Source organism: Manis javanica, chromosome 5, assembly GCF_040802235.1.
Source record: "Manis javanica isolate MJ-LG chromosome 5, MJ_LKY, whole genome shotgun sequence".
Lineage (NCBI taxonomy): Eukaryota > Metazoa > Chordata > Mammalia > Pholidota > Manidae > Manis > Manis javanica.
Window position 1 is genome coordinate 163,079,522 of NC_133160.1, and position 23,484 is coordinate 163,103,005.

A 23,484-nucleotide genomic window follows, 5' to 3' on the forward strand; every position below is an offset into this window, starting at 1 on the left:
TCCAACTCAGTTGCCACTGGGAAGAGGCTTTCAAGTTTGTTGACTTGAGAAACAGGCTTATCAGGTTAATTTTTGGGTTCAGTGATTTTGGGGTTCAACTGTCAACAGCAAACTTTAATCAGAAACCCTTTTCTACAGGCCCAGGCCATTGCCCCTGGCTATACCATAGAGACAGCATGTATTTTGGACATAGTAAATATATACATAAATATCATGCAGTGTTGTGCAGCTATTGTATGCCAGATGCTCTGATACACGTGTTGGATGCAGTTTCTCATCCATCTCACGCCATCCCTGCCAGGACACAGATGTCATTCCACCAGGTACTTTGCAGGTGGAGACTCTACAGCCTCTGTGATAAGTGACTGTGTCTATGATCCCACACCTAGGATAAAGAATGCACGGGATTCGGTCCAATTCCTATTGTGCCCAGATGGTCCAGCCTGTTAGGAAAGAGGTGGAAGCACATCAAAGTGTTTGGGAAACAGGATGTTCCCATGCTTGGAGCACAAGGGCCCTCCTGGGATGAAGCAGGAGATGATTGCTGAAGGACTTTGGCGCCAAGTTCGGGGAGCCTCTCACGTCATGCGAAGGAGTCTAGAGTGTGTTCTCCAGCCCGTGGGCAGGGCTGAGCGTAGAGAGAAGGTGCACCTGACGTGGCAGGTGCAGGACAGTTGGGGTGGATGGGTAAGGGCCCAGGGGCCCCAGCTCAGATGTCCTGGTGAGATTCTAAGGGGAGGCAGTTTGGGAGCGACTGAGGAGAGGCCAGAAGCAGGAAAAGACATGTACCCAGTGGGAGAGGGAGGGCGGAGTTGGGTTCCGTCCGGCAGCAGCTGCTGGGCACTCGCTGGGCATATGAGCTCTCGGTGCCGCCCAGACCTACTGACTCAGCACATGCAGGTGGAATGTGGCTGTTTGGTGGCTATTTGGTGACTCAAATGCACAATCGAGTTGGAGGACCCCTGGGTTAAGAAGGAGAAGGTGAAGGTGTCAGGAGATGACACAGATGTGAGTTTGTGTGGCAACAGGACAAGTTGCAGGTGCTCGCGGGATGTGGAAATGTGTGCTCTTACGACACCTGAGCTCGGAAAGGGGCCCGGCTAGAAGGAAGGCAGAAAGAGGAGGGTGCTGACATCTGTGGCCATCAGCACTGCCCAGGGAGGAAGGCTGACAAGTGAGAGGAAAAGACAAGTGGAGATGTCTCATCAGAAGGTAGGAGGGAAGCGGCAGAGAGACGGAAGGGCAGAGGCGACAGGCCACGGGTTTGCAGGCTCCCTCAGCATCTGCTTTATGTCAGAGGAGACGGTGACGGCCGGCGCCTGGCCACTCAGCTTCTCAGGCCGTGCTCCCCTCCTTTTGTGACAGGAAGATAGAAAACCCTGCTTACATCAGGCTCCAAGCACGCCACGTATGCAATGCCTCTGTGGAGGCGTGAGATATTGATAGTATAGTCCTGCATGTGTGGGCTGAGATTCAGTTTCTTTAATAGAATATCGATCAGCTCAATGAAAGGGCCTTAGGCGTTCTTTTTAACTCAAAAATATCGCATCATTTTCTATTTTAAAGGTCATGTAACTGTGGGAGAGCATATCCCCTGCTATACACACAGAGTCCCAAGACTTTTCCTATATCCCACCTATCACATTTTGACTATGTGTGTGTGTGTGGTTATAAGGTTAATACCCATTTCCTGCCTCGGGTGTCATGGTCCCCAGACGCACAGGGCAGGTGCTGAGGGTCACTCGTGCATATGGACCCCGTGGGTGGGTCAGGGAGGGCTTCCGGCTGAGCTTCCTGCCGCCCACTTACCCTTTCCTCTGGCTGACCACCCAGCTTTCTTCTGCCCTTTATGGTTAACAATAAATGTCTCTGAACCCACACAAAAATCTTGTGTATTTACTCCCTCTCCTTTAAAAAAAAAAGTTTTTCAAGTTTACTTAAAATAGCTGCTACCTATATGTGGCTCATTAGAATAATATAATGAATGATCATTAAACAAGAGACAGATATTTTATTAAAAATGATCTCCTCTGAATACAGAAATTGGAGAGGCTTGCTTAGTATTACTTTGTAAAACCTTGAAAAATTTGGAATGGTTAAAAGTAGTTTTTGCCCAACTTTTTAAAAAAAGTCTGTGCTAGTGAAAGACATTGAGAGGGTATAAAGATTTCCAAATCTGATCTGTCCAACTGGTTGGTGAGGAGTCACTTTCCCAGCTAGGATGTGACCAGCTTAAGGGCAAGGACCCTGCTGGGGACTTCTGTGCATGATACTTTGTAGCACTAAATCACTGAAGGGAAACATATAAAGGACCCACAAGGCTATGAGGGATATTAGGGTGGTATTCCAAACAAAACATATATAATCCTCATCTGGATGAAACCCGATGACGACAACTGTTTTTTTAAGGTAATATTACTAACATGATGTCCATGGAAAACCATGTGTGCTAATTCACTCCCTTTGACATAACAGCTAATAGGTGTTAAGTGCTTTTATTTTCATCTTGGTGGAATATGGAGAACGGTGTTCCTTTAAACAGCTAGAAGTACTCCAATGACCCTCCTAAAACATGTTTCCCCTAATTTATTCTCATTTACTCCAGTTACAAATCAGCTATGTGAGGCTAAACCATCACCATTTTTCCTGTCCTGAGGATAAGGACTGGTTTGCTAAGCTTGAGGAAGGGTGTGATTTACATAAACTATATTTACATAAAGAAGCTCCTTGACACAGCTAAGAAAACCTGGCCTGAATGACGTTTCTGCAGCATCACATGCAAGGAGTCTGGTGGAAATAATTCTTAAAATCATTAAAGATTTGATTTGGGGGGCATGCAATAACCTATGGATAATGAGAGGATGTCAAGACACCCATTAAAATGCATGAATGTTAATTAGTATGAAATACGGATTTCCTTGACAAAGTGATGTTTTTCATCAGCGGCAGCAAGGATGACATGCTCCACAGTGTGGCTCTGGCTGCCCAGCAAATCCGTTAATCCCAAGCCTTCATCAGCCTCATGTCTGCGAGGGGCTTCCAGCAATTTTGGAGCTCTGTTTCCTTTTCCCAGCCACCCAAACCCGCCATTTCACTCTCCTTCATAGATGGCTTCAAAAAATGGTGAACACGTTCCATTTTTCTCTTCACCACTCTTCACTGATACCTGAACCAGAAAATGCAACTGTCTCCTAATAGACAAGGCATTTTGAAATAATTTTCTCATTTTATGTCCCCGAGTTGATGGGACCTCACTGCCTTTAGGGAGAAAAGGGTTTTTCTAAGGGCCTTATTCCGCCACCTGGAAGGCCTCCCTGCTTACTTCTGCAGAAATGCCCATGCTTCTCACTAGGCCATTTTTCTGTGAATATCATTGCCTAGACCAGGGCTCTTTGTATACCCTGGGGAATACAGGGACTTTCCAAGAACTTGACATAAAATTATAAAATGGGGTATTTGAGTTTGGCTTTGCACTGGAGTCATCTGAATTCACATGGGTTATAGAATAGGGGAGCATAGTGCCGATTCTTGTTTGAGGGTTTCCCTCTTCCACCTTCCTGCTCTAGTTAAAGGATAGCTTCTAAAAGGTTTTATTTCTTTATTTTACTTTTTATGATTTACAAATATTTACCAAATTTTATAGTATCTTTATGTTTTCATCAGTTGTGTGCTATTTTATTATAACAATAGCTCAATCAAAAGTTCAGTTTGTTAATATGATGGGTGATAAAAGACTTTTAAGCCCAGAAATATATTATTTAAAATTCTTCAGTGGGGGAGTTGAATGAAGGAGTCCAAAGAAGAAAAGGGAATGGTAAAATTTCCAACTGTTCAGAGAGCTTATGATTTTTGAAATAGGTGATGGTGGTTATCAAATCACTGGCCCATTGAGAATTCTTTTAGGTAGCTTTAAGAATGATACACAATTTTATTTCAAAACATTAATATGCCCAATATGCTATAGATGAAGTCTTTTGTATATTACTCAAAAGTATGATACATTTTTTTTTAATGACAACTTACACATAAGCACAATTCTTACAGGGCTAGTGGACAAGAGGGTTGGGAGGACTCTGGCCTGAAAGCCTCTGACTGCCACCTCTCCTCTTCCTGTCGTAAATAATTTTCCCCTTGCTGTAAAATTCCAGGGGTAGAACATCAATATGGAGCTGGGGGGAAGGGAGAGCATGGGGCAGAAGCCAGCTTGAAAACTGGAGGCAATACCCCCAAGACCAGAGAGGAACAATGTAGTGAGCTGGACAATCAGCCGGACGGTCACCAAAGCACACGGGTGTCAGAACACGGGCTCTCCTTGCAGCCCCTGAGCCGTCCGGGAGCACAGGATTTCCTCTGGCGGGGTCGGTCCAAGCACAAGGAAGGGTCTTAAGGTGACTGGTGGTTGTCACTGGGTTATAAGAATGGGAAGTCAAAACAGGCTGAGAACAGCAGGCTCTGCACTGGGGTTTAAGCCTCAGTCCTGCTGATGGTTCACCTTTGCTCCTTGAGCACTTTTTCAGGAGTTTCCTTCATAGTCTCGTTAACATTACGTTTACGTGACCTGAACACTGGAGGCGTTTACTCTAAGGCATAAACCTCCTCTGACGCAGGGTGCTTGGACCGTAGGATGCTGGCTCCGCCCACCGCCCCTTTCTGCTTCTTTACCGTTCAGCACACCACCCGGGCTTGGGGAGTGTTGTGGACTGAATAGTGATTCCCCTGCCTCCAAATGAGGTTGAAACTCTAACCCCAATTGGAGGAGGGGGCCCTTGAGAGGTAATTAGGTTTAGACGAGCTCACGAGGGTGGGACCCCATGATGGAATTGGTGTCCTGATAAGAGGAAGAGACCAGAGCTCTTTCTCTTTCCCCATCATGTGAAGACATAGGAGAAGGCGGCCATCTGCCAGCCAGAAAGAGAGTCCCACCAGGCTCTACACTGGCCAGCACCTTGATCTTGGCCTTCCTAACCTCCAGAACTGTGAGAAATAAATGTCTGCTGTGTAAGCCCCACAGTCTATGAGACTTCGTTACGGTAGCCGACGCTGACTGCGACAGGGATCATCAGACGCAGCAGACAGGGCCTGCCAAGCCTGCTCTCTGCCCCTGTGCTCCGCACCATCATGTTTGGGAAGTGCTAGATTGGAGAATCTCTTCACTTTTCAAGCATTCGACCAACAAACATTTATTGAACACCTATTATGTGTACAAGGTACGAGGGGTAAAACAGTGAACAAAACAAATACCATTTTCATGCAGTGTGTCTGCTAGTGGGGAAGACAGTCCACCAACATAGAGTCTGTTTAGTATGGCAGACAGTGACAGGTGGTCTGAAGACACAGCAGAATTGGGGAGAAGGAGGGCCAGGGACGAGGGGAATTGTAGTTTTAAGGACAGTGGCCAAGCAAAGGCTTCCAGGTGACATTAGGCAGGTGAAAAAAATGAGTGATCAAGCTCTGTGGATATCTGGGGGTTGAGCATTTTAGCAACAAGTAATATCTGGTGCAAAGACTCTGAGATACGGCCCCGCCAAATGTGAGGCCAGAGCAGAAAGGGGATAATCAGGGGGTGAGAAATGGGTTACTAGATATATGGCCATAGAAGTAAGGAGGAGAAAGACTGTGTCGGTCACCCTACAGAACTTGTCTTTAATTCTGAATTAAGTGAAGGTCACTGGAGGATTTGAACAGAGGATGGCATGACTTTATAGTCATAAGACCAGTTGGGCTGCTAGGTTGGAAATGGGGGGTGAGGAAGGAAGCAAGGACGCTGGTCTGCAGTGTTCCAGGTGGGAGGTGAAGGCAGCTTGGATTAGGAGAGCAGTGGTGGAGGCAGGAGGGACGGTCATAGTTCAGGTCTGTTCTGAAGGTAAAGCAAGTGGGTCTTATGACAGATAGGATGTGGGCAGATGAAACAACGGGAGTTAGGGGTGAGCCAAGCCACAGAAAAAATAAAACGTCCATTTAGTGAGATGGGAAAGACTGTAGCAGAAACATGTTGGATTGGGAGAAGATCAGAGCTCAGTTTCAGTCAAGTAGAATTTCAGTTGTCTGAAAACAGATGATAGACCTAACTGAATATAAGAGCTAAAAGCATAAAACTTCTAGAAGAAAATACAGGAAAAACATTTCATGACCTGTGATTGGACAAAGAAGTTTTAGATACACTCCCTAAAGCACAATACATAAAAGAAAAAAAGTAATAAATGTGATTTCATCAAAATTAAAAACTTATATGCTTCAAAAGATATCACTAACAATGAAAAGACAAGAGAAAATATTTGTAAATTATATATCTGATCCAGAATACATAGAAAACTCTTACAACTCCATAGTGAGACAAATAATCAAGTTAATAATGCACAAACATTTAAACAGACATTTTACTAAGAAGATATACAAATGGATAATAAGCATATGAAAAAATAATCACTAGGGAAAATATAAGTTAAAAGCACAATAAAATACCACTATATACTCACTATAAAGGTTATAATTAAAAACAGATAATGCCAATTATTGGCAAGGACATGGAGAAACTGGAACTCCCACGAAACTCTTGGTAGGAAAGTAAAATGATACAGCCTCTTTTTACAGATTGGCAGGTTCTTAGAAGGTTAAATATTAATTAATCATGACCCAGAGATTCTACTATTTATCGAGAGAAATGAAAATATCTGTCTATACAAAGACATGTTGCAAATATTCAGAGCAGCATTAGTCTTAATAACTCCAGGCTGAAAATAACCCAACTGTCCATCAACAGGTAAATGAAAAAATAAAATATGACGTATCCATACAATGGATTGTAATTCAGCCATAAAAAGGCACAAAATGCAGATACATGCTACATTTATAAATCTCAAAAAACATTATGCTAAGTGAAAGAAGCCAGACACAAGACACTACATATTGTCTGATTCTATTAATATGAAATGTCTAGAAAAGGCACATTTATAAGGACATAAAACAAATCAGTGTTTTCCTAGGGCTGGGGGTGAGGCGGGGATTGACTACAAATAGGCATAAAGGGACTTTCTGGGGTGATGAAAATGTTCTAAAACTGGATTGTGGTGATGGTTGCACAAGTCTAGAAATTACTAGAAATCATTGCATTGTATACTTACAATGGGTGAATTTATGGTATGTAAATTATACTTCAATAAGGCAATTGAAATGTGAGTTGTCTTATTAGATATGCCAGAGTGGCTGTTGAGTAGGTGGTTGCACATTTAGTCTGAGAGAGGAGCAGGCTGGAGATGAAAATTTGGGACTGGACAGTTATATACATGATATCTACACAATACGGCAAAGCCCGAGAACTGATCATTGAGTTTAGTGCACACGCAGTTCAGCAGGAACAACTGTGATGGGGCTAGGGGTGTGAATCAGACTGAAGCGCGTTCAGGACTGGAGATTAAATGGGAATAGAGACCCTGGAGGAATTCTCCTGTAAAGGAGCTTTCTGGAAAATGCCTTTCCTTGTAACCAATCCTAATGACGGATGTGTTTTCTATGCTTTGTACTCTTTTAGGAGGTGGTCAGTCAGGTGGGGCCACAGGAGGAGACAGAGGACAGACTCAGGAAACGAAGTTCCCTGAAACCCCAGGTTGTAGAGCCAGGAGGCAGGGTACGCCACCCAGGGCCACATGTAAGGACACCAAGGTGGTCAGGAGGCCGAGGAAGGGAACAGGGCGAGAGCTTTAGGCTATGCCTTCCCTGGGGTTTCTGAGGGAGGGGCAGGCAGGGTGCACAGTTTGGGGCTGGGCTCTAGGCTAGGGGCGTGGTCTGTAGTTGCCTGGTACCAGGACCTGGGCCGATTCAGGTAGAGGAAGAGTGCCCCCTCTTGGGAGAGGGTCTGAGCCCCAGGCTGAGACGGGAGGGCTCTGCGTTGGCGAGTGTGCATATCAAAGGCATGCTCCAGGCTGAGTCCCTCTGTTGTCTCTAATAATTGGACCATCTTTGCAAACAGAAAGGTTTTTTTTTCTTTTAAGATGTCAAACATAACATTCAGAAAATAAAAAAATTATGGAAGGCAATGTATCACTTATTGATACTTGTCTTAGGACTTTCATTCAGTCCCTGCAGTGCCATGTGAGGTAGGAAACTCCAGCTTTGGTGAGCTTTTTGACCTTTCTGACATTCCCCAATGCACATCCTCTGACTAGAATGTTCTTTCCCCTCTCCAGCTGCTGGGCTCTGCATTACTCCCAACACCCAGCTCCTCTGGGCAGCTCTCTCCTGTGTGTCACACTGTACTTTACCACATTTCTTTCCAGTCTCTCCAGGTCTTGATGACTTTAACAAGTATGCCTAAAATGAATGATCTATTTCCTTTCATCTGCATCAAATTTCACCAGATTGCGAACTTTCTTTTCAAGCAATACTGAGAAATTGGCTCTGAAATGATGCTTTAATCAGAGAAATGAACATGAATGAATGGAAAACAGATGTCAGTAATGAAGAAATTTATGTTCATAAGAAATTACTTAACATTTGATAGTTTCTCCCTTAAGAGATGGTGCAAGTTGGAATCATCGGAGAAACGTGTGTACTTTTTTCTAGATGTTTATTTGATTTGGAACTATTGCCTATTCAGTGAAATGCTTTCTTTATTTGGAATGTCATGACTACGTGTATGTTTGTGAATAGCAAATTGGAAGCCAAAGCTTCATTGCTTGGAATTTGCGCAGCTGTCAGTCAAGGAGGTCGCCCCTCTGGGCATGTGTCTGGTGCCATGGGAGAGGCCACATCATCAGGGGTGCTGCTATCCGAGTACCTGAGTATGGTCTGACCTTGACAACACATGGAGACCTGCAGGAAGGCTGCATGGAGAGGTGGGCTGGGGTGGTAGCACTGAGGGGCAGGCTAGGCCCATGAGAGGTTTGAAAAGAAAATGTCAGGAGGGAGTCTAAGATGTGGACCCAGGCGAACAGACTTGGTTGGAAGGATGTGGTGAGTGTGAGTGAGCATACCTACCACAGAGAGGCCAGCTTGAGCCGTGTGTTCACTCAAGCATTGCTGAGCGCTGCTTGTGTGCCAGCACTATGCTAAGCAGAGCTGATAGTCCCCACCCTCACAGATTTCTAGTCCAGTGGAGTGGGGAGGCTGTCTACCTATACAAAGATGATTTTAAACAACCACGTGGGCACGGTGGCCATGAAGCATAGGGAAATCTACTCGGCCCAGCCTGGGGTATGGGGGACCTTCCAGAGGAGGTGATATGATATTGATTTGGAAAAGTGAATACCTAGGATAAAACAAGTAATAAAAACCCCCAATAGAGGAGGGTTGGTCTAGGTGGGGAGAGTAAGGTGGGTAATTTACTGGAGTGACACTCTTTTGGGAGAAAACTGAGGCACAACCAGACTGACAGTCTTGTGAAGACTCTAAGCTGACCCTGTGCTCCATGTGAAGCATCCTCTGGGGGGCCCTGGGAGCTGACAGTGTTGGCTGTCACAATGCCATTGTCCCTTCTGTGGGTGACTCTAGACTGTGAGCTCTGGAGGTTGGTAAGGGTAAGATTTGTGGGTGTGGAACGATGCCCTAGGGCGGCAATTCGGGACAAGTTTCCAAAGGTCTGCAGACTAGAGTTTGAGTTCTGGCTGCACCACCTCCAGCTATTGGTTCCCCCTGCACCTTAGTTTCCTAGTCTACAAAACAATGCCTGATGATAGGCCTGTTCTGAGGATTAAATAATGTGATGCACATAAAGACCTGAGCATGGTGCCTGACATGTCATAGCACTCAAAAATGGTAACTATTTCCGCTAGGTATTTAGCGTCAAGGTCTTCCAGCTGGAGGAGGATGCCATGTATGTGCCAGACCCTCTACAGGGAGCTTTCTGTACTTTAGCTGATTTCGTTGTCATAACAGCTGCAATGAGGCCTTTTATTATCCCTATTTTATAAACGAGGTTCCTGTGGCTTAGGAAGATGAGGTTATTGCTCAAGGTCCCATGACCCAAAGTAGTAACAAGTCTGATTTCAGTTACTATAGGTTTCACAGAATGTTTGCTGGCTTGACATGTTTATTTCTCTTAATATCTTGGGCAACATAATGGGATACGGGCAGGGAAAGAGAAGGAAGAATCCTGATGGAAATCGTATCAGAAATTTGCTGCCTGGCTCAGACACGGTCTGAAGATCTCAGAGTTCAAGGTTGTCAGATTTAGCATCTGTCTATCTAATAACCTGTCTGTCTATGTGTTTATCTATCCTCTCTCTCTGCAGGTGGAGTGGGGAGGGGATGCTTCAGGCAAACTAGTAAGTGCTTAGGGAAGAAAAATGGAGTGGGATCATATGAGCTTAAAAAGTCCTGTAGCTTTGCTAGCATACCCTTTCTGGTCGGGGACAGGGAAACCTCTAAATCTGAAGTTTTGCCTAGGGAAATGTAGGTAAAGAGCATTTACTTATCAGTCATGAACGAGCCTTATGAGCCATTTTTAGAGGATTAGCCTCAGTCCAGGGTGGGGTTAGTGCCAAGAAGGTTCAACATATGAAAATCAGTCAATATAATACACTTCACTAACAGAACTCAGGACAGAAACCACAGGACTATCTCAATTGAGGCAGAAAAGACATTTCTCAAAAGTCACCATCCTTAAATGATAAAAACTTTAAACAAACTAGGAATATAAGGAAACTGCCTCACCGTGGTAAAGGCCATATATGAAAAGCCTGCAGCAAACATTATACTAAATGGGGAAAAACTTAGTGTTTCCTCTCAGATCAGGAATAAGGCAAGGGTGCTCCCTCAGTGCTTCGATCCAGCATAGTACCGGAAGATCATGCCAGACCGATGAGGCACGTGCTATAGACTGAAAGCCTGTGTCCTCCCCAAATTCTTATGTTGAAACTGAAGCTTTAGTGTGATGGTATTTGGAGGTGGGGCCTTTGGGAAGTGATTAGGCCATGAAAGTGGAGCCCTCATAATGAGATTAGTGCCTTTATGAAAAGCCCCTCGGAGAGCGCCCTTGCATCCTCTACCATTTGAGGACACAGCAAGGAGAGAGCCATTCATAAACCAGGAAGTGGGTCCTTCTTACCAGACACCAAGTCTGCTGGTGCTTTGATCTTGGACTCTCAGCCTCCAGAACTGAGAAATACATTTCTGTTGTTCATAAGCCACCCAGTCTCTGCTGTCTTGTTAAAGCAGCCCAGACAGATTAAGACAGCAAGGAAAAGTTACAAAAGGCATCCTAATTGGAAAGGTAAAAGTAAAATTACCCTTGGGTGTAGATGACATGGTCTTCTCTCTCTATATATAGGAGACCCTATAGATTCCACACCAAAAAACTATAAGTAGTAAATGGATTCAGCAAAGTTGCAGGATACAAAACCAACACAACAATCAGTTGTGTTTCTATCCAGTGACAGTAAAAAATCTAAAAAGGAAATTAAGAAAACAATGCTATTTGCAATAGCATGAAAGAGAATAATGTACTTAGGAATAAACTTAAACAAGGAGATTAAAATCTTATATACTGAAAACTAGAAATCATTCTTGAAAGAATTAAAGAAGACACAAATAAATAGAAAGTCATCCATGTTCATGGATTGGAAAAGTTAATACTGTTAAAATGTCCATAGTACTCAAGGTGGTCTATAGATTTAATTCAATCCCTATCAAAATCTCAGTGGCATTTTTCACAGAAATAGAAAAATTCATCCTAAAACTCATATAGACTATTAAGGGAACTCAAAATAACCAAAACAGTTTTGAAGGAGAGAACAAAGTGAGTCTCACTCTTCTTGATTTCAAAACACTTTACAAAGCTATAGTAATCAAAACTGTGGTATTGGCATGAAGGCAGACATACAATTATGGAACAGAATAGAGAGCCCAGAAACAACTCCCAGTCCATGTACTCAAATGATCTTCAGCAATGATGCCAAGAACACTCAATGGGAAAAGGACAGTCTCTTCAGCAGTGGTGTTGGGAAACTGACTATCCACATAAAAAGACTGAAGGTGGACCCTTACATTACCCCATGTACAAAAATGAACTCAAAATGGATTAAAGATCTCGATGTTGGACCAAAATTACAAAGCATCTAGAGGAAAACACAGAGGAAGTCTTCATGACGTTGTGCTTGGCAATGACTTCTTGGACATGACACTAAAAGCACAAGCAACCAAAGCCAAACTAGACAGATGGGACTACCTTGGACTTAAAAATTGTGCAAAGGACAATCAACAGAGTAAAAAGTGAACTATGGAATGGGATAAACTATCTGAAAATCATTTATCTGATAAAGGATTATTATGCAGAATATATAAAGAACTCCCACAATTCAACAATACAACAAATAACTTGATTAGAAAGTAGACCAAGAACAGATATTTCTCCAAAATGATATACTCTACTGGTCAACAAGCATATGAAAAGGTGCTCAACATCATTAATCATTATAGAAATGCAAATAAAAACCACAAGGAGATATTACCTCATACCCAACTATAAAACAAACAGGAAATAATGTGTTGGTGAGGCTGTGAAGAAGCTGGCACCTTTGTGCACCGTTGGTGGCAATGGTGCAGCCACTATGGAAAACAGTATGGAGGCTCCTCAAAAAATTGAAAATAGAATTACTATATGAATTAGCAATCTCACTTCTTGGTATATATCCAAAACAACTGAAAGCAGGACCTCGAAGAGATATTTGCATATTCATGCTGATAGCAGTATTATTAAGCCAAGATGTAAAAGCAACGTCAATGTCCATGAAGAATGAATGGATAAGCAAAATGTGGTATGCACACACGATAGAATGTTACTCAGCCTTAAAAAGGAATTCCTGTCACATGCTGCAAATGGATGAGCCTTGAAGACATTATGCTAAGTGAAATTTGACAGTCACAAAAAAGTCCTGCATGATTTTAAAAATATTTTATATATTTCTATGAGGTGTCTAAAGTAGTCAAGTCCACAGAAACAAAAAGTAGAATGGTGGTTGCTGGGGGGGCCAAGTGGAGGGTGAAATGGGGGTTAGTATTTAATAGGTATAGGGTTTCAGGTTTGCAGGATGAAATAGTTGTGGAAATCTGTTGTATAACACTATAAATATAGTTTACTGAACTATACATTTAAAAATAATTAAGGTGGAAAATATTATGTTGTGTATGTGTTTTTTTTATAACATTAGAAATAAAAATATTCTGGCAAAGACAACAAAGAAAAAGAGAAAAAGGATACTTGAAACAAATGTGGCAAGATCTTGTTAATTTTTGAACCTGGTGATGGACACATGAGGCTGACTGTATTTTATCTACTTTTTTGAGTCCATGTTTGAATTTTCGTAATGGAAAACAGGGGCCCCAGAGGGTATTACATTTAGGATCTTAAGGACCTGGCACTTGTGTTGGTGATGTTTGATTTACTTTGAGAACATTAAAAGCTATTTTGACTACTATATACATAAAGCCTTAGTAGATGGGCTGAAGAGTTGTTAATAAAGGAAATAAAGTTGTGTTTCCTGTTTCACAAGAAAAAATTTAAAAAATGGTCAAGGAGAAAATGTACCTGAGTGATAAAAATTTCTTACTCCAAAGACAGCCAGCCTATGTGACCTCATGGGAGAAGCCTGCGTCCCAGTACGCGTCCTCACAGCCTCATAGAGCAAGGGCGTGGTGCATGGAGGCCAGGACACTCTGTTACCCGCTGGCCTGCCTTGCTTCACTGTGACCTCTGATCAGCTGATTCTCCCACATGGCTACACAGCCAGAGAGGGCAGGGCTCTTCCCCAGCCCTCGCACAGGGAGGCAGGGCAATGACTGCATGATGATTAGGTAAGGGTGGAAATGTGACACGCCTTCTCCTCTGGTCCAATCCACTCTTCATGAAAAGCAAGTGAGGGGTAATCATTTTCTCCACAATGAGCAGTTATTAATGATGTCCATCGTGGTGGTGAGGAACAAATGCTGTAAAATACAGGCTGGGTTGTTGGAGGGGAGAAGGGACTTTGTGTGGGTGGGGAGAAGGTTAAGTGCAGGGGCCCTCAAGGGGCAAGGTCACCCAGAGCCTCAGAAACTCCCGCATGTCTTCGAGCATCTAATTCAAGTCCCGCTTCGTGACACACATGCCTTCCTCCTATTTCATCCTCCACTGCATTTCTACTTATTTGATCATCTGCCCCATTTCTATTGCAGTTAATGCTTCCAAACATATGTGATTACATGAATATGTCCTGAAGCTGTGTGTCCTGTCTCTTAGACAAATGCTACCCTGGAAAATGGCCCACAGAGCTGGAGTGTAGTGGGGTGGAGGGGTGGTGCCATGTGTGAAGAGCAAAACCCATCCAAACCTCCCATGCTGCTCTGTGCTGATCGCAGAAGCAGTCACCAAGTACTGGTTGAACTGAACAGAGAGACACTTACTCCGTGGGCCTCGTCGGGTCATCACGCTCAGGGGCTGAGTGTCCGAATCTTCTGAAACGGGCTCCTGGTTGTTCGGGTGGGATTCTTCCGACACCATCTCCTGGGGACTGGCAGCCAGTAGCTGTGGGCAGATGGTCAGAGGCTGTGACTCCCAGGGCTTCAGTTGACTGAGATCCTATCCTGGCATGAGGTGGGTCATTAGGCAGGGCCAGGCCTTCACACTATCCAGACCTAGATAACTGGCCCCTGTCACCTGTGTCAGGGAAGCGGTGCCACTCCGGAGTTTCTCCAAGAGGTTTCTCGGGAAATTTCTGAGGCTCCCACATTAAAATGAATAGTTTCACTTTTTCTAGGTACAAAGTGTAGCTCTGCAGTAGTTTAGGGGAAAAGGGAAGCAGGGGAGTCACAATCAAACTATTTGGTCCCAGCTCCAAGTTATTGGAAACAACTGTTCAAGTGCCCCTGGAAAATCCAGGACAAAAACAGCCTCCCCAAACTCTCAGATGAGGGGAGGCAGGTGAGCAGAGGTGGCAAGGGAGGCCACAGCTGAGTGATGGCCTCTGGGGCCGGACAGAGGCTTGCCTGGGATCTCAGAGTCACGACCCGGCTCTGGGCGAGCTGTTACCTTCCTCCCTTCCTCCCTCCCTCGTCTGCAAAAGGAGGGAAACAGACCCAGCCCACTCTTAGCCCTGGGGTGTATCAGGCCCCAGGCAAAGTGCAGACACTCTGATTTAAATAAATGGCCTGGGGTGGACCTGAGGCATCTAATTAAAAAAAAAAATCCCCCAAGTGCCGCCAGGGTTAAGAAGCACTATTTTAGATTTCTTGCGTGGCCCGAAAGACTGCTTTGTTGTCTGTGATCAGGGAAAAATGAATGAGATGGTGTCTAGTAGTGCGTCACATTCCCCTCTCCATCCTTGCCCCTTTCTACTGTCCCTGGTCACCGTTGCTGGCTGTGCCTGTGGCCCTTGAGCTAGGGACTTGCACTCTTTCTGTCTGCACTGCCCCTGGCTGCAGAGCTACCAGCCGATCCTGCAGGAAAAGGTTAAAGCTCCCTGAGTGGCCGGCAGGACAGGCCACGTGGATGGGCAGTGTCTCCCGCCCCTGGGCCCTTCCTGGGCGGCTCCAACCCAGCTGCTGGAGAAGCAGAAGGTGGCATCCCTGCCCAGCTTGTCCCAGCAGGAGTGCGCTTGGTGAAGGGGGTGCTAAGGGGAGGTTTCCTCCCTCACTTGGGCTCTCCCGGCGTCCTCCCCACTGCCCCACCGCCGCCACCCTCCCCCAGCAGCTACAAGTCTTGGCTGCTGGCTCAAAATGGCGCTTCCCCCGCCCTGCTGGCATCTCCATTATTCCAAGCACACCACCCACCACAAGATCTTCCTGCCTCCCTCCTCGGAGGATGAGGACTTGGGGAATTTATTTACCTTGGGAAGGCGACCTTGCAGGGGGATGCTCCCAGCCAGGAGGGCAATTCCTTAAGAGAGGAGCGCTGGGGGCGGAGGACTGCTGGCAGGCCTGGGAGAACCAGTAAGACTGAGACAGGATTGGGGCTTACAGTTGCAGAAAGGGAGATTCCCAAGATTTGTGATCCTGCACTGCCATCTATCGCCGGTCTTAGTTTATGACCTTTGGTGACAACACTAAAATGACTCCTGTCATTTCTAGACTTCTTCCAGGGGATGGGAAAACCTTGGAGGAAAAATGCTCCAGGGACTGACCATGGTCTCAGTGTGACCATCATTTGTAAGGCCCTACACAGGGTCCTGTATGCCAGACCATCCTACCCACATCCCTGCAACTGTGGGCTGTGGGCACCCACAGGACGATGTGTGGCCCCTTGTGGGCACAGACAGGTTGTCAGCCAGCAGCCCCGCAGGCAGACGGACACACATTTCTTACCACTCCATACCCGTTTCTTTCTTTTTTGTCTTGGAGCCTTGGAGATCTTCTGCCTTCCCACATCTGCATCCTCATCATTTTCAGTGAACTCCTTGTAAAAATGCAAATGGGAGAGTCATCACTTGGTATGTCTGTACGTCATAAACAATGGTAAGGGGAGGAAGAGGGGTATGATGTTTAGGTATTGACATAAAAATCACCATCTTGCTCTGGGGCCTCCATCCACTGAAGTTGAGTGTGAATGAAGGGACAGCCAGTGTGATCTAAGGAGCCATCATCACCTACTCTCCTCAAAATCGACCTGTTCTTGAAAAAGTTGTATCCATATTGAAACATTATGAATGAGATGATGTTGGAACTTCCATGGTCCCTAGTTCATGCATAGAATATTTATTGAGTGTTTATTATGTTCTAGGTCCTGGGAACAAAGAGATACACCCTGTCCTCAAAACACAATCTAATGAAGGTCACAAATGAGTGAATCTTCCAGGGCCAGGATGGTCTGGCTCAGAAGGAGCACAGGTTTAGAACAGGCCAATGTCAGTCTTAGTAGGGATTCCAAGGGTTGAGCTTCTCTGTTCCCAGCTAACTGCCAGGTAGAGAATAATGACAAGTACGTGGTGAATCACTGAAGAAGTTTCCATTTAAAGGACATTTTTGCAGCTCTTTTGGAAAAGACGGAAATCCTTTAACAGTGTAAACTTCATTTTCTTTTTTCAGATTATGCTCTGTAAAGTTCTAGTCCTAAAATGTTAGAGCTGAAATTTCTAACATGTTCAAACTTTAAACTTTTCTAGTCCTAGAGTTTTACAAACTGGGTGCAAGCATCTCTGGGTATAAAAGGAGTTGCAAGATAAAGCAGAACCTCTCCCTGGTGCAACAAATTTGAGAACATTTTTTTTCCTAAAGCAAGAATTTTTTTTGTTTTTTATCCTGAAACAGACGTGGAACACAAAAGCATGGATTTTAATGATTTGATGTAAGATTTCAAAGAAATATCATGCAAGGTGCTGAGTTAGCCTCCAACTACATGTCAATGCCCTTGGCCATCAGGGTCAGAGAAGACATGAAGTTTGGTTACAGAGGAGAAAACTAAGGTCCCAACCGGGCAATGGGTGTAACCTGTGTTTTCCTTTGTTGTGGCACCTGATCTCTCTGCCTGATCCTGAGGGTGCTAGCCCATTCTCACTCAGGCCTCGGACCCAGGGCCCACTGGGTAGGGGGTGTTCTTAGCTTGGGAATGACCATCTTAGATTACAAGATGATAATGGTATTTAGGTGTGCAAGTGTGGTTCTTAATTCAAGTCTAAGTTCTGAGTGGCTTAAAATGAATTTGTGAGAAAAACAGGCCATTTTTAAATTTCCAGTAACGTTTCATCAATGGAAAACTGTCCAGCAGGACTTCCCATTAGACAGAATGCAAACTCCATGAGGGCACAGGGTTTTGGCCCCCGCTGTATCCCCAGGGAACAGAGGCACATTACATATTTGTCCCCTGAATGAATAAGCAGCTGTCTGTTTCTGTGGCTTGTCCATACAGTTATCTTACTTTTGGTAAATCTGCATGGCTTTAAGAGGGTAATGTATTCCTTCATGCTTTTCAAAATACTCTGCTGAAAACAGTGTATATCTTGGCTTCTCACTCTGTGGTCTCAAGTCAGGGAGCCCTGGAGCCAGAAGAGAAGCAAGGGGTTGAAAGAGATACTTTCTCCTCTGTTTGGAGGCCTAGAGTTCTCCAGAACTTCTCCATTCTAGACTGTGTTTAATTATGTTTTGTACACAATGAGTTAGAAATTGCAGGACTCCATGAGATGGAGGCTTTTCTTAGTGGTTATAATCTACGAATGCTACCGTCATTCTGAATTTCTCTAGAAGTCAATGTGCTTCAACAGGGCTGGAGCCGGTGGTCGGTGGGAACTCAGGGCTGTTGTGTGGCGTTCTTAACGACAGGGTGGCAGAGGCTCCAGGGCATTCCTGCAGAGGTAAACTGCATGAGCCCGGCAGGGCTGCACTTCCTTCGCCCATGTCAGGCAGGCAATAAATGCTTGCTTCTCACCTAATTTCCCTACGCACAAACACACCCCTAGAAGACATCCAAACAACACTTACCTCTGTAATTATTTTTACTTTTTCTTCCTTGGGATTCATCTTGGCTGTGGTGGCAGCTCCCTGACGAGAAAGAATAAAGAGGTCAGGCCTTTTGAAACCAACGAAACATCTTTCTTACCATTAGTACATATGGAGATGACCTTGATGGTTTGTGAAGCGTTTGAGCTGAGTAGACATTCCGTCCGCATGGACTCTGTTCCTGTGGAGATGAACCCCAGAGGGAAAGGAAAGATGCCAGACCCTTCCGCCCCCGTGAGCGTGGCTGGGAGCCTGGCTTTGCCGCAGCGGGCGGGACTGAGGGACGCCTCTGCCCTTGCGGTCAGAGACCTGGCTGGGCAGGCAGCCTGGGAGGGATTATATCACAGCACCTCCCCTCCTCTCACAAGCGCACCGTCCCACCCCTCCTCCCTCTCTGCTCTCCACCCTGCTGCTCGCTGCACTGTCATTGCCCCTGAATCTGCAACCTTCCTTGTTGCAACAAACAGGACACCATTTTTCTCAGGCTAGAAATCCTTGACTCCTCTCTGATGCGTGATAAGCCACGAGCAGTCAGTCCATCAGAAATCCTGCCAGGTTAGCCTTCCAATTATGCTGGGATTCCAACCCCTCCGAAGGAGCTCCTCTCTTACCACCCGGGTCAAGCACCATTATCTCTCATGTGGTCTATCAAAAACCTTCATAACTTCTCCACTTCCCTGTACTTTATTGTCTACATTGAGGCCCGAGTGAATTGTTTAAAATTTAAGTGAGGTCATGTCATTCATCCACTCAATATCTTCCAATGACTTCCCTTTTCCAAGAGAATAGAATCCAAACCCTTTCAATGATCTGCACCTGAATCCTCCTGCCTCAGGGATGCTGTTCCCTCTGCTTAGAACTTTTCCAAGATACCTGCACAGCCCTCTCTCTCTGCTGGTTCCTTCGGGACTCCGCTCAGATTCCATTTCATTTCAGAGGTTGTCCCGGAACACTCACAATGCAGTGATGACCCCCGCCCTCCTTAAGCTCCCTAACCACCTTATACTGATTTCTCTTTCCATTGGTACTTATCACCAGTGGATGTTTTCACTTATTTGTTATCACACACATTCCCATTGGAATGTAAACTGAAAGAGGGCAGGAATATTTACCCCTGTTTCCCCTTGGCCTGGGATTATGGCACCCCATGGACATTCAATAAATGTGTATCCAGTGAATGACTAAATCATTGTTTATTGGCTGCATCTGCCACAGCCACAGGCTGGAGCCCTTTCAAACATCATTGTTCTCTTTGGGCTGCCATGAATCTTAAATGAATAAACATGGGGAAAAATACCGGGGCTGACAGGTCATCAGCCCTTCCTAATATCCATGGATTCTGAATCCTAACTGGGACTGGGTCCTCTAAGCAGCTCGCCTGAAGTGTTCAAGGTCTCACTGACAAAAATGGGGAATTTGCATGTTAAAGGGAAACAAAGCATCTGAAATGCTACTGTCTCCCATCTATACCCCCTAACAGGCTACAAAAAATAGATGAAGGGAAACGATAAAAGCAGCTAAGAAAATCAAAGCGAGGAGATAATCTAGAAAGAAGGAGGGGGCAGACAATAAAAATGAAATGCTGACAGACACAAAAGCTCTCTAATAAACAACTCTGGTAATTATGAACTGGAAAAAAAACGTGACATGTTTTTAGTAACGAAAAAAAGATTCTTTCTCAGTAAATTAAGAAAGCTTTTATGTATGAAAGAAGGAAATACAAGTAGAAAATGAAAAATGCAATGGGTTTTTTTTTCTTCTCATTCTTTCCTGATCATTACCTTTGAATGAGAGTCTAAGGAAATCAAATGACATCCAAATATATTTTGTTATGAACATGGTTGCTAAGAAAAGATAAATCAATACTGCCTAACTTTAATATGCAGCTTGTCATCCCCATATGCATTGAGCACTTCTAAATATATTCCTACTGGCAGCATCAAAATAAGAGCCATGATTTACTGCAGACTCACTTTGTTCTGTCTCTCGATGCAAGTTGTCACAGAGCCTCATAATGGCACTCATGGCTTAGTGCAGCTTGCTTTAGTTCACATAAGGTTTCCTCTGAGGCAAACCTCGAAGGGGTTACATGATTTACCCAAGGTTATAGTAATTAATGTCATACTCAGAATTGACTCCAAGATTCTGTGACTCCAGAGTTCTCTCCCATGCCACTCTACCTGTCTTAGCATTTATTCTTGCTTTTGCAGTGTTACTGTAACCAGTCACTGCTAGTCCACTATTCTGGAAATATTTACAATGGAAAATGGCAGAGCATTCACCCCAGTGAGAAAGAGCTTTGGCAATTTCAGGTCAATGATTTATTTAACTCAGTGCAGAAAACCCGAAGACATTTTTCAAGGCAAGTACTAACACTGTCTGGACAAATGGAAGATTTCTGAGGGTGAGCAGTGGGTCGGAGTGTCATCTAGAGGACGCTGTGATAAATACTGCGGATGTAGGGACCAGAGCATGAAGGTGTAATGACAGGGGAGCAACGGATGCACTGCATTTCAGCCTTGGCTGCTTAAAAGATAACACAGTGTGCGCATCCTACTGAGGAACAGGAAAAACATGGGTATGGAAAGAGTGCGGCCTCTGTAAAAGCTTGTATTACATTCCCACTCTGTTTATCAGCTTTGTGAGCTTGGAGCAATGCCTTCATCTCTGGGAAATATATTTCTTCATCTGTAAACTTGCAATCCTAATACCTCCCTTGAAGACTGATTTATGAGGGCTAAATGATAGACAGTAGCCTGGACTGGGGTCTTGATAAAGTGTTATCCTTAAGAAAAGGTCGTGGTAGAGAGGGAAAGCAGAGGAAGGAAGGTGGAGAGGCAAGAGGAATTCAAAAGGAAGACCTTAGGTGACACTCACGCCCCCATTACTACCTCTGGTGCCCACCTTCCATCCCCTCCTGGTTTCCCTGAGCTGGGCCCAGGGCAGTTTCCTTTCTGTTTTCACTTATGGTGCTTCTGAAGCCTTCCCTTGCCCTCACCCCCATGGGTATTTTCTTCTGTGTCTAGCACTTGGCTTTTTCTGTCCTGTCTTGTTACAGCTGGAACCTGGAACTTTAGCAGTGCACCATCCATCCTTTCTGAATTCACTAATTCGACAAGCTATCCCAGCTACAGCTTCCCTTAATAGAAGCTTGATGCATACAGCTTTATAGAATCATTTAATCAGCCCGATGCAGTATATGTTCCCCTGGAAGGGTACTTACAATGCCAGGCTTGATCTGCGCTGGGTGATGTGTGCCAGGGCATCTTCGTGATGAACTAAGTGCCCCCAGGCCTTCCCTGGGGGTAGTCTGCTGTGCTCTAAGCACCTTAGACCCTTTTGTAAATCTTGTATGGCACTCAACTCTTTGTACTGCTGTTAACTGTTTATATGTCTATCTTCCCAGTAAACTCTGAGCTTCTGACCTGGTCTAATTCATTTTTGCATATACTCTAAACTTCAGCATGTTGCCTGGTGCATTGTTGATGCTCAATAAATGTTTGAATGAATGACACTTTAAATGAGCTCTAGGAGGTAGATATAGAGAGATATTTTTTTCTGGTGCTGATTTAATTTGCAGAAAGGGTTATATGAAAATCCAATAACAGACGTGTATTTCCCATTAGACTTTATTAGCTTTTCATAGCACCTCTTTGCAGTGAAGAGAAACGATTAGTTTAAAATGCAGCCAGCAAATTTTCTTGATACCTTTTGGAGAAAGCAGCCATCCTCAGCCCTTTGTTTATAGCCCTTTCTATGGTTAGTGCCAGGCAGAGCAAAGCTTGCAGTAACCAGTACTTCACCCCTGTAATCAATTTGAACCGAAAGGCCCACAAATGCAACATGCAGCAAATGTTTCCGGGAGGCCGGAATGCACCACGATGGCCTGGAGTCCCAGGAAAGAAGCAGGAGCGGCAGGCTGGGAGGATTCCATCCGGGGGCTGTGACGGGCCAGACTTACATTTCCTGCAAACCAGACACCAGGCAGCAGCTCAGATCAAAGCAGCCCTAGCAATGCTGTGTGTTTCAATTCCAGAGAGTGAAACATAAATAATAATGACGAGAGTCCCTAAATTTACAATTCATGAAATCTTAAGGTATAGAGGGCAGAGGCGGAACTCCAAGCCAGGTAACTGAGAGCAGAACGCATTGCCGCAGCCCTGCTGCGTAAGAACTGATTTACCTTAAGAAACTTTACAAAGGCACTTGGCAGATTCCGTTTCCTGGGATGAAGGGAAGTGGAGAGAGACGATCTTACTGTTGAACCTTCTAGAAGAGTCCAAAGGGGAAGGCTGAGTGTTGGGGCGGCCCCTGGGCTGCCTCCTGGAGCTGCAGCCGCGTCTCCACAAAAACACCCACTTAGCAACCCGTTCCTAAGGAAGGTCACCCGGAGGCTTTTTTTTCCTTTTAAAGTGACAGGTCACTTCTAGTAGTGGGACATGAACGTGCCGCTGAGCCGTGGAGCACAGCTGACAGAGAAGGACAAAGAGATCAGCGTGGGGAGCCGCAGGAATTAGGTCAAGTGCCAGGAGCAGCCCCTCCCGCACGCCCCCTGCGTCCGCGGGCATTTCCGGTGAAGGGCAGGCAGTGCTCCCAGGTGGGAGGCCCAGAACCGCACAGGTCACCGTGACAGGGCGGGGATGTCTAACTTCTCTGCAGCACAGGCTCCGTGGAGGGGCTCCTGGGCACCAGAGAGTGTGGCTTGGGAGTGTTTTCTGGTTAAATGGGGGGAGATTGAATGTACAAGATTAATTTTGACTTCTTCTCTGTATCCCACTGAAATCGCCACAAGAGGATACACATGTTACGGCTCCAAACAGCAAAGGCAACGGGAGAAGAGGCAAAGCAGATGGAAGAGACCATGTGGGTGGAGACCAAGGAAAGCCACACTTCAAATATATGTGTGTGCATATGATTGTGTGTGTGCATGTGGATCTGTGTCTGTGTCTGTGTTCGGCTGTCTCTGTATGTGAGGGTATGTGCGTGTGTTAGGGGTGCAGCTAGGCATAAGAATGAGGAAATGAGCTGATCCACTCTGCAGAACTCTAGAAAGACTCAGGATTTGGCTCAGTGGCTCCCTGGTGTGAC

General features: G+C 45.0%; 1 protein-coding gene across 5 annotated transcripts in view; it reads right to left on the reverse strand.

Moving 5' to 3' along the window:
- The window catches only part of CC2D2A (coiled-coil and C2 domain containing 2A), a 133,406-nt gene extending 110,688 nt beyond the window's left edge, over nucleotides 1–22,718 (reverse strand). The window contains exons 1-4 of one of the 5 annotated variants that reach the window (XM_073237816.1): nucleotides 22,580–22,718; nucleotides 18,379–18,438; nucleotides 16,280–16,360; nucleotides 14,374–14,494 (exon numbers count right to left, since the gene is read on the reverse strand). In XM_073237816.1, coding sequence (XP_073093917.1) covers nucleotides 14,374–14,494; nucleotides 16,280–16,360; nucleotides 18,379–18,417 — 241 coding nt within the window. In that variant the 5' untranslated portion in view covers nucleotides 18,418–18,438; nucleotides 22,580–22,718. Of the gene's footprint in view, nucleotides 1–14,373; nucleotides 14,554–15,794; nucleotides 15,926–16,269; nucleotides 16,361–18,378; nucleotides 18,439–18,518; nucleotides 18,692–22,579 lie in introns of those variants that run through there. The other 4 variants (XM_017670565.3, XM_073237820.1, XM_073237817.1 and 1 more) reach the window with 4 other exon arrangements.
- Between the last annotated feature and the right edge of the window lie 766 nt (nucleotides 22,719–23,484).